The 11,367-nt window shown below is 43.4% G+C and overlaps 1 protein-coding gene and 1 long non-coding RNA gene across 3 annotated transcripts; one reads left to right on the top strand and one right to left on the bottom strand.

The window, feature by feature from the left end:
* Positions 1–282: 282 nt before the first annotated feature.
* LOC106584707 (synaptotagmin-4) lies at positions 283–2,274 on the top strand. Its single transcript, XM_014170222.2, has 2 exons — positions 283–1,181; positions 1,471–2,274. Exons 1-2 carry the CDS (start codon positions 1,035–1,037, stop codon positions 1,660–1,662), a joined length of 339 nt encoding a protein of 112 aa, XP_014025697.2. The 5' UTR covers positions 283–1,034; the 3' UTR covers positions 1,663–2,274.
* A 6,194-nt stretch (positions 2,275–8,468) lies between these two features.
* LOC123729870 (uncharacterized) lies at positions 8,469–10,823 on the bottom strand. 2 transcript variants are annotated; one of them, XR_006761557.1, is made up of 4 exons: positions 10,732–10,823; positions 10,285–10,433; positions 8,939–10,094; positions 8,469–8,715 (listed from the first exon to the last, which is right to left on the bottom strand). It is a non-coding gene; the product is annotated as an uncharacterized lncRNA (long non-coding RNA). The 2 variants fall into 2 exon arrangements; XR_006761556.1 differs by having other exon boundaries at positions 8,469–10,094.
* Between the last annotated feature and the right edge of the window lie 544 nt (positions 10,824–11,367).

Genomic DNA, 11,367 nt, shown 5'->3' with positions numbered 1-11,367 from the left:
CCAGGTAACCCAACCTCACACATACACTAGGAGCACCAGGAAACCTACTCTGTCTCTAACTTTGTCTCTCTGTATCTGGTCAACCTCACATATAGGAGTAAACCCATACACTAGGAGAAACAGGTGGAACATGTCTCCCTCCCTCTCTGTCTCTCTCTCTCCCTCCCTCCCTCCCTGTCTCTGACTCTTGGTCCCAATCTCTCCCCCTCTCTTTCTTTCTCTCTCTCTCTCTCTCCCTCTCTTGATCTCAATCTCTCCCTCCCTCCCTCTCTCTTTCTCGTTCTCCATCTTCCTCTCTCTCTCTGTCTCCTTCCCCATCTCTCTCCCTCTGCAACTACCTGGGCTCTATTCCCTCACCAAACAGCCATATTGTGTTCATCCATCCATCCACCCAGATCCAGACATTATGTAAGGTCGTTGAGCTGCGTGGGTTGTTGCCCTGGCCTCTGAGCTTTGCTTTTTAGGGCCAGAGGTAACAGTAAAGTAAACCCTCATGTTTGCTTTTAATGTTTTGAGGATTAAAAGATGTCTTACAGGAGCCAAATTAATGCAGCAGGAGATCATCCTTTTTTTTTTAAATGACATTGTGATTGTGGTTTAATCCTCTCTGTCTCTCTCTTCACAATCCTCCAGACAATGTTTCAATCCCCTGTAGCCCAGTGCTGATTTAAAAGAGCTGCTTATTGGTTGGTCAGCTTTAGACTGACAGTTTAATGCTGGGATACTGGAATGAGAGTGTAATTTATAGCATCTATTCAGCCTTCCTGTTCACCGTTGTGGATTATATGACTCTCGGACTCTAGAATAAAATGTGATATGTTTATTATATTCATATTAAATCATATTTCTTTGCTGAATACATTCCATGGGTACGTCTATGTGATTATTGTTGGTCCTCTCTTCCCACAGCTGCTTTATTGGAAGTACTGTAGTAATACTGTAGTAATACCCTGAAGCATTTAGCATTAGTGTTGTTGAAGAGAGGTAGTAGAGTCTGATATTTGTATACGTCTCTACTCTCTACAGACTACCATATGGTGATCAACCTGAGTCATGAAGGGTTGGTGATCAGAACCAAGGAGATGAAGGGTGTGAGCGGGGCCAACACCCCCTTCCTGTTTGACCTGCCCCCTGGTGATGTCACTACACTGCCCCTCATGATGGAGTTCATCGTCATGCAGGTAGGAGGAGTTACTTTCCTCTGCTTTTCATACGACGTATGATTACCTCACATTAGATATAGATATATAAATACGGGTTTCTGTAAAAAGACCCTACAGAAATAACATAACCCTTTCTATTATTGACATTGAAGTAATTTAACAGACTCTTATCCAGAGCGACTTACAGTCAGTGCATTCAACTAAAGTAGGAAAAACAACCACATATAAAGATCACAACTATTGCAAGTAAAACCTTCTCTTCCCCCCCCAATCCCCCCCAATCCCCCCCTCCCCCCCATTGTGACAGGAGCACGTCTACTCCAATAACACGGTACTGGGGAGAGTTCTGATTGGTTCAGAGGCTCCAGAGACGGGACGATCTCATTGGAGGGACGTGTGTAGCCAGGGTCAGGTGGAGAGGGCACGCTGGCACACCGTCCAACAAGAACCTTTGGAAAACAATAAAAAACAATCAGACTCCAGAACATTGGGATACTAACCAAATAAGCGGACAGATCCAGTTAGGGCCGGATTACCGAATGGGCACGTAGGATTACCAGCCCCCCAGATAGCTTATGATAGCAAAATGTGTAGAATAGCAGAAAATTAGCTTCAAAACTGCAACATTTTCTCATAGCCTAGATCCAACCAATTATACTCCAGAATTCAGAGATACCGACCAACCGGAACCTCTGTAGGACATCCTCAGCCAATCTCTGATGTACTCTGGACAATTCAATCAGTTCACCTTTGGCCCTGAAGGACTCAAAACAAGCTGAGGATAGCCATACCATGAGAAAATCCATTGGCTAGAAAGCCATGAAGACCTCTTAACCACCAACATTTTCCTGGGACTGAGCAGATCATAGACTGCTAATATAGCTGGATGGAGTGATACTGTACTATGCAGGTATCTGTTGAGCATGACTGGAAGTGAACGTGAGCATGACTTTGGAGAGAGACTTGAAAAGGAAAACTTTCATGCTTTAAACTGGCATTTGAACCGGAGAATACAAGCACTGAATATGATAGAATCATACCGCTTGGTGGAGGTACTGTATATATGTAGCTGTGTACTGTAGATACACTACATGACAAAGAGTATGTGGACACCTGCTCGTCAAACATCTCATTCCAAGAATGGGCATTAATATGGAGTTGGTCCCTCCTCTGATGCTATAACAGCCTCCACTCCTCTGGGAAGACTTTCCACTAGATGTTGGAACATTGCTGAGGGGACTTGCTTCCATTCAGCCACAAGGACATTAGTGAGGTCAGGCACTGATGTTGGGGGCGATTAGGCCTGGCTCACAGTCGGCGTTCCAATTCATCCCAAAGGTGTTCGATGGGGTTGAAGTCAGGGCTCTGTACAGGCCTGTCAAGTTCTTCCACACCGATCTCGACAAACCATTTCTGTACGGACCTTGCTTTTTGCACGGGGGCATTGTCATGCTGAAACCGCAAAGGGCCTACCCCAAACTATTGCCACAAAGTTGTAATCACAGAATCGTCTAGAATGTCATTGTATGCTGTAGCGTTAAGATTTCCCTTCACTGGAACTAAGGGGCTAAGGGGCCTATCCCAGACCATTATTCCTCCTCCACCAAACTTTACAGTTGGCACTATGCATTGGGGCAGGTAGCGTTCTCCTGGCATCCGCTAAGGTTCGTCAGTCGGACTGCAAGATTGTGAAGCGTGATTCATCACTCCAGAGAACACTTTTCCACTGCTCCAGAGTCCAATGGTGGTGAGCTTTACACCACTCCAGCCGACGATTGTCATTCCACATGGTGAGCTTAGGCTTGTGTGCGGCTGTTCGGCCATGGAAACCCATTTCATGAAGCTCCCAACGTACAGTTATTGTGCTGTCGTTGCTTCCAGAGGAGGTTTGGAACTCGGTAGGGAGTGTTGCAACTGAGGACAGAAGATTTTTAAGCATTGCGCGCTTCTGCACTCGGAGGTCCCGTTCTGTGAACGTGTGGGACCTACCACTTCAGGGCTGAGCCGTTGTTGTTCCTAGACGTTTCCACTTCACAATAACAGCACTTACAGTTGACCGGGGCAGCTCTAGCAGGGCAGAAATTTGATGAACTGACTTGTTGGACTTATTGGCATCCTATGACAGTGCCACGTTGAAAGTCACTGAACTCTTCAGTACGGGCCATTCTACTGCCAATGTTTGGCTATGCCGATTGCATGGCGGTGTGCTGGATTGGTGTCCACATACTTCTATATTTTTTTTTATATACACTGCTCAAAAAAATAAAGGGAACACTAAAATAACACATCCTAGATCTGAATGGATGAAATAATCTTATTAAATACTTTTTTCTTTACATAGTTGAATGTGCTGACAACAAAATCACACAAAAATAATCTGTGGAAATCCAATTTATCAACCCATGGAGGTCTGGATTTGGAGTCACAGTCAAAATTAAAGTGGAAAACCACACTACAGGCTGATCCAACTTTGATGTAATGTCCTTTAAAACAAGTAAAAATGAGGCTCAGTAGTGTGTGTGGCCTCCACGTGCCTGTATGACCTCCCTACAATGCCCGGGCATGCTCCTGATGAGGTGGCGGATGGTCTCCTGATGGATCTCCTCCCAGACCTGGACTAAAGCATCCGCCAACTCCTGGACAGTCTGTGGTGCAACGTGGCGTTGGTGGATGGAGCGAGACATGATGTCCCAGATGTGCTCAATTGGATTCAGGTCTGGGGAACGGGCGGGCCAGTCCATAGCATCAATGCCTTCCTCTTGCAGGAACTGCTGACACACTCCAGCCACATGAGGTCTAGCATTGTCTTGCATTAGGAGGAACCCAGGGCCAACCGCACCAGCATATGGTCTCACAAGGGGTCTGAGGATCTCATCTCGGTACCTAATGGCAGTCAGGCTACCTCTGGCGAGCACATGGAGGGCTGTGCGGCCCCCCAAAGAAATGCCACCCCACACCATGACTGACCCACCGCCAAACCGGTCATGCTGGAGGATGTTGCAGGCAGCAGAACGTTCTCCACGGCGTCTCCAGACTGTCACGTCTGTCACATGTGCTCAGTGTGAACCTGCTTTCATCTGTGAAGAGCAAAGGGCGCCAGTGGCGAATTTGCCAATCTTGTTGTTCTCTGGCAAATGCCAAACGTCCTGCACGGTGTTGGGCTGTAAGCACAACCCCCACCTGTGGACGTCGGGCCCTCATACAACCCTCATGGAGTCTGTTTCTGACCGTTTGAGCAGACACATGCACATTTGTGGCCTGCTGGAGGTAATTTTGCAGGGCTCTGGCAGTGCTTCTCCTGCTCCTCCTTGCACAAAGGCGGAGGTAGCGGTCCTGCTGCTGGGTTGTTGGCCTCCTCCACGTCTCCTGATGTACTGGCCTGTCTCCTGGTAGCGCCTCCATGCTCTGGACACTACGCTGACAGACACAGCAAACCTTCTTGCCACAGCTCGCATTGATGTGCCATCCTGGATGAGCTGCACTACCTGAGCCACTTGTGTGGGTTGTAGACTCCGTCTCATGCTACCACTAGAGTGAAAGCACCGCCAGCATTCAAAAGTGACCAAAACATCAGCCAGGAAGCTTAGGAACTATTCCATTTGCACAACAGCATGTGAAATTTATTGTCAATCAGTGTCGCTTCCTAAGTGGACAGTTTGATTTCACAGAAGTGTGATTGACTTGGAGTTACATTGTGTTGTTTAAGTGTTCCCTTTATTTTTTTGAGCAGTATATATATATATATATATATATATATATATATATATAACAGTTGAAGTCGGAAGTTTACATACACCTTAGCCAAATACATTTAAACTCAGTTTTTCACAATTCCTAACATTTAATCCTAGTAAAAATCCCCTGTCTTAGGTCAGTTAGGATCACCACTTTATTTTAAGAATGTGAAATGTCAGAATAATAGTGTAGAGAATTATTTATTTCAGCTTTTATTTCTTTCATCACATTCCCAGTGGGTCAGAAGTTTACATACACTCAATTAGTATTTGGTAGCATTGCTTTTAAATTGTTTAACTTGGGTCAAATGTTTCGGGTAGCCTTCCACAAGCTTCGCACAATATGTTGGGTGAATTTTGGCCCATTCCTCCTGACAGAGCTGGTGTAACTGAGTCAGGTTTGTAGGCTTCCTTACTCACACACACTTTTTCAGTTCTGCCCACAAATTTTCTATAGGATTGAGTTCAGGGCATTGTGATGGCCACTCCAATACCTTGACTTTGTTTTCCTTAAGCCATCTTGCCACTACTTTGGAAGTATGCTTGGGGTCATTGTCCATTTGGAAGACCCATTTGCGACCAAGCTTTAACTTCCTGACTGATATCTTGAGATGTTGCTTCAATATATCTGCATCATTTTCCTCCCTCATGATGCTATCTATTTTGTGAAGTGCACCAGTCCCCCCTGCAGCAAAGCACCCCCACAACATGATGCTGCCACCCCCGTGCTTCACGGTTGGGATGGTGTTCTATGGATTGCAAGCCTGCCCCTTTTTCCTCCAAACATAATGATGGTCATTATGGCCAAACAGTTCTGTTTTTGTTTCATCAGACTAGAGGACATTTCTCCAAAAAGTACAATCTTTGTCCCCATGTGCATTTGCAAACCGTAGTCTGGCTTTTTTATAGCGGTTTTGGAGCAGTGGCTTCTTCCTTGCTGAGCGGCCTTTCAGGTTATGTCGATATAGGACTCGTTTTATTGTGGATATAGATACTTTTGTACCTATTTCCTCCAGCATCTTCACACGTTCTGGGATTGATTTGCACTTTTCACACTAAAGTACGTTCATCTCTAGGAGACAGGACGCGTCTCCTTCCTGAGCGGTATGACGGCTGCGTGGTCCCATGGTGTTTATACCTGCGTACTATTGTTTGTACAGATGAATGAGGTACCTTCAGGCGTTTGGAAATTGCTCCCAAGGATGAACCACACTTGTGAAGGTCTACAATTTTTTTTTTGAGGTCTTGGCTGATTTCTTTTGATTTTCCCATGATGTCAAGCAAAGAGGCACTGAGTTTGAAGGTAGGCCTTGAAATACATCCACAGGGAAACCTCCAATTGACTCAAATGCTTCTATCAGAAGCTTCTAAAGCCATGACATCATTTTCTGGAATTTTCCAAGCTGTTTAAAGGCACAGTCAACTTAGTGTATTTCAACTTCTGACCCACTGGAATTGTGATACAGTGAATTATAAGTGAAATAAATAATTGTTGTAAAAATTACTTGTGTCATGCACAAAGTAGATGTCCTAACTGACTTGCCAAAACTATAGTTTGTTAACAAGAAATTTGTGGAATGGTTGAAAAATGAGTTTTAATGACTCCAACCTAACTGTATGTAAACTTCCGACTTCAACTGTATGTATATATATATATATATATATATATATATATATATATATATATATATATATACATACAATACCAGTCAAAAGTTTAGACACACCTACTCGTTCTAGGGCTTTTCTTTATTTTTCCTATTTTCTGCATTGTAGAATAATAGTGAAGACATCAAAACTGTGAAATAACACATATGGAATCATGTAGTAACCCCAAAAATGTGTTAAACAAATCAGAATGTATTTTCTTTTTTAGATTCTTCAAAGTAGCCACCCTTTGCCTTGATGACAGCCTTGTACACTGTTGGCAACCAGCTTCACCTGGAATGCTTTTCCAACAGTCTTGAAGGAGTTCCCACATATGCTGAGCACTTGTTGGCTGCTTTTCCTTCACTCTGCAGTCCAACTCATCCCAAACCATCTCAATTGGCTTGAGGTTAGGTGATTGTGGAGGCCAGGTCATCTGATGTAGCACTCCATAACTCTCCTTCTTGGTCAAATAGCCTTTACACAGCCTAGAGGTGTGTTGGGTCATTGTCCTGTTGAAAAACAAATGATAGTCCCACAAGCGCAAATCAGATGGGATGGCGTATCGCTGCAGAATGCTGTGGTAGCCATGCTGATTAAGTATGCCTTGAATTATAAATAAATCACTGATAGCACCCCCACACCATCACACCTCCTCCTCCATGCTTCACGGTGGGAACCATATATGTGGAGATCATCCGTTCCCCTACTCTGTCTCACAAAGACATGACGGTTGGAACCAAAAATCTCAAATTTGGATTCATCAGAGCAATTTACAGATTTCCACCGGTCTAATGTCCTTTGCTCGTGTTTCTTGGCCCAAGCAAGTCTCTTCTTATTATTGGTGTCCTTTAGTAGTGGTTTCTTTGCAGAAATTTGATCGTGAAGACCTGATTCATGCAGTCTCCTCTGAACTGTTGATTTTAAGATGTGTCTGTTACTTGAACTCTGTGAAGCATTTATTTAGGCTGCAATCTGAGGTGCAATTAACTCTAATGAACTTATCCTCTGCAGCAGAGTTAGCTCAGGGTCTTCCTTTCCTGTGGCGTTCCACATGAGAGCCAGTTTCATTATAGACCTTGATGGTTTTCGCGACTGCACTTGAAGAAACTTTCAACGTTTTTGAAATTTTCCGTATTGACTGATCTTCATGTCTTAAAGTAATGATGGACTGTCATTTCTCTTTGCTTATTTGAGCTGTTCTTGCCATAATATGGACTTGTCCTTTTACCAAATAGGGCTATCTTCTGTATAACACCCCTACCTTGTCACAACACAACTGATTGGCTTAAGAAGGACGCATTAAGAAGGAAAGAAATTCCACTATTTAACATTTAAAAGGCACACCTGTTCATTGAAATGCATTCCAGGTGAGTACCTCATGAAGCTGGTTGAGAGAATGCCAAAAGTTTGCAAAGCTGTCATCAAGGCAAAGGGTGGCTACGTTGAAGAATCTCAAATATAAAATATATACTTTGATTTGTTTAACACTTTTTTGGTTACTACATAACTCCATATGTGTTATTTCATAGTGTTGATGTCTTCACTATTATTCTACAATGTTGAAAATAGTGAAAATAAAGAAAAAACCCTTGAATGAGTATGTGTGTCTAAACTTTTGACTGGTACTGTGCGTAAATAAAGTATTTAATTGTAGTATTTTTCTAAATTTGTAAAACATTCTAAAAAACTGCTTTCACTTTGTCATTATGTGGTATTGTATGTAGATTGATGAGGATTTGTTTTTATTTAATCCATTTAAGAATATGGCTGTAACATAACAAAATGTGGAAAAAGGGGAAGGGGTCTGAATACTTTCCGAATGCACTGTAGATAGATAGATAGATAGATAGATAGATAGATAGATAGATAGATAGATAGATAGATAGATAGATAGATAGATAGATAGATAGATAGATAGATAGATAGATAGATAGATAGATAGATAGATAGATAGATAGATAGATAGATAGATCTTTAACACCTTCTCCAGGACATCATCTGTAGCTCTGCCCTCACCTGGCCCCAATCCACCTCCTCCAGGGGCACCTCCTGTAGCTCTGCCCTCACCTGGCCCCAGCCACCTCCTCCAGGGGCACCATCTGTAGCTCTGCCCTCACCTGGCCTCACTCACCATCCGACTCCTCCAAAGACACCTGTGCAGCCTGTGTCTGCAGTGGTATAGTAGGACATAAAAAATGTAAAATGTTCCTTTGTCTCTGTAAAAATCAAGATGTATTGCATTTAGAGTCTAGAGACAGACAACAGAAAGACACGGTTAGGATTCATCAGAATGTATACGTTACTATGCTTATGCAAGTCGTCCTAGTTCTAAAATCTAGATCCATAGAAAATACTAAACTGTTATATATTGAAGAATCGGCTCATACTCACTCTGTCTCTGTCCCTTTATCAGAAGTGTGTACTGCTTCCCCACCTGCAGTAAAAAACAGGAGTGTATCGCCCCCTTGTGCTCTGTACCATCAACATATGAGGTTTAATATCAAAATATGAGGTTTAATATCAAAATATGTGGTTTAATCCAAATATATGAGATTTAATCCCAAAATATGAGGGTTGCCTTTATCTTTGAGTGTGTTGTGCAGAGCCTGACTCATGCTCCTCTCCAGCTCCAACTGTTGTTTACAAGCATCCAGCTCTACCTTCAACAGATAACCAGTATGTTTTCTGACTCTGCACAGCTCTACCTCTGTACTGGCCCAGTGCAGAAGAAGATTCTGAATCTCTTCCTTGAGGAAGAACAGATTTCTTAGTAATGTTATGGTTATAGGCGTAGACAGTCAGGAATTTATATTTGTACAAGCTCAGGGTACCATGTAGTGTACACATCACAGAGCTACACATCACAGAGCCATGTAGTGTACACATCACAGAGCCATGTAGTGTACACATCACAGAGCCATGTAGTGTACACTTCACAGAGCCATGTAGTGTACACTTCACAGAGCCATGTAGTGTACACATCACAGAGCCATGTAGTGTACACATCACAGAGCCATGTAGTGTACACTTCACAGAGCCATGTAGTGTACACTTCACAGAGCCATGTAGTGTACACATCACAGAGCCATGTAGTGTACACTTCACAGAGCCATGTAGTGTACACATCACAGAGCCATGTAGTGTACACTTCACAGAGCCATGTAGTGTACACTTCACAGAGCCATGTAGTGTACACTTCACAGAGCCATGTAGTGTACACATCACAGAGCCATGTAGTGTACACTTCACAGAGCCATGTAGTGTACACTTCACAGAGCCATGTAGTGTACACATCACAGAGCCATGTAGTGTACACTTCACAGAGCCATGTAGTGTACACATCACAGAGCCATGTAGTGTACACATCACAGAGCCATGTAGTGTACACTTCACAGAGCCATGTAGTGTACACTTCACAGAGCCATGTAGTGTACACATCACAGAGCCATGTAGTGTACACATCACAGAGGTCCATACTCACTTGTCTCTCTGCCCCTCTCTGTCTGAAGTGACTCAACCTCCACCATCAGTTGTCCTTTTCTTGAAGCTGGAGTCAACATATTACACATCAACAGTTTTTAATAGTACAGACAGCACAATAATGCTAATCTGAATGAGTTTAATGTGTCTGTATGGTACATAATGAATCATTTTATTGATTGATTGATTGGTTGGTTGGTCGAGACATCTTAATGGATGGATGGATGTCAAACAGGATACATTAGATATGATCTTACTAAATAGCCAGGTTTCTTCTCTCTGGGTTCCTCTAGTTCTGCCTGGGCGGTGTTCAGATCCATGGCCACATCCTGCCACTTCTCGCTCCAGCAATTCTGCAATCTCTGGTATTTCTGACTCAAGTGCATCCTTGAGATTGATTGGTGACCTGATGTGAGACATGACAATACCATCATTAATACTTGTGAGCTCTAGATTTTCTAAGCGGAAAAGTGTCAGACATTCTGTGTGTGTTTTTTTAAGGAGAGGCACAGGTGAGCTTTTTGTTGATCACATGAATGAGTAGTTATTTGAGATGCATGATCTAGATCAGTGACTCTACGCAGAGCCTTTCTCAGGCCAATCCTTTCAAACATTCTGTTCATTTCTGTGATACAGTGTGTGGTGATGTTTTGCCAGTGCCATATTTCTAAACGTGCATCACATCTACTCTGTAGCATATCTACCTCAGTTCTGTCACTTCCTGCTCCTGTCCTCCATCCCCGTCCAATAGCGCTCAGCAACATCCTCCTTCTCTCCAATCAGCTGGCTGCGCCCGGTCCCCAGAGCTGCGATCTGATTGATGTGGATGACTCTCTCCGCCGCTAGCTCATGCAGCTGAGCCAATGAGAACTTCAGCCTCTGTTTGGTCATCTCCAGCTGTGATGTCACCTTTTCCATTCATCTGAAGACCATGTCATAGACAAATCGCTGAATATGGTCATACTTGAACAGGCATAACCATTGAAGAAGAAGAAGAATCTATTGTGTATTTTCACAGTCCAGTCACATGCTGCAATACATAACAAACCAGTATCCATTCATATCTCCCACATCTCTCACAGTCATTAGTTCCTCCTTCATCTGCAGTCTCCTGCCCCTGCCTGTTGGTGTGGGCCTTGGCCTCAGCCAGCTGGTTACTGAGCTCACACACCTGTTCCTCTGGGTCCTCTCCAACTGCAGCTTCAGACTCCGAGTGGGGTTGTCTTTAACCAAGCCTGTACAAAATAGTTTTTGTTCAATGAGGTTACTTTGAAATCCAGTAGTTGTACAACGTACCTCTCTGTAAGTATTGTTGTGTAACAGGTAAGGTTTTTCTCAGT

This window comes from Salmo salar, chromosome ssa23, assembly GCF_905237065.1.
Source record: "Salmo salar chromosome ssa23, Ssal_v3.1, whole genome shotgun sequence".
Classification (NCBI taxonomy): domain Eukaryota; kingdom Metazoa; phylum Chordata; class Actinopteri; order Salmoniformes; family Salmonidae; genus Salmo; species Salmo salar.
This window is presented reverse-complemented; position numbering and strand designations above follow the sequence as displayed.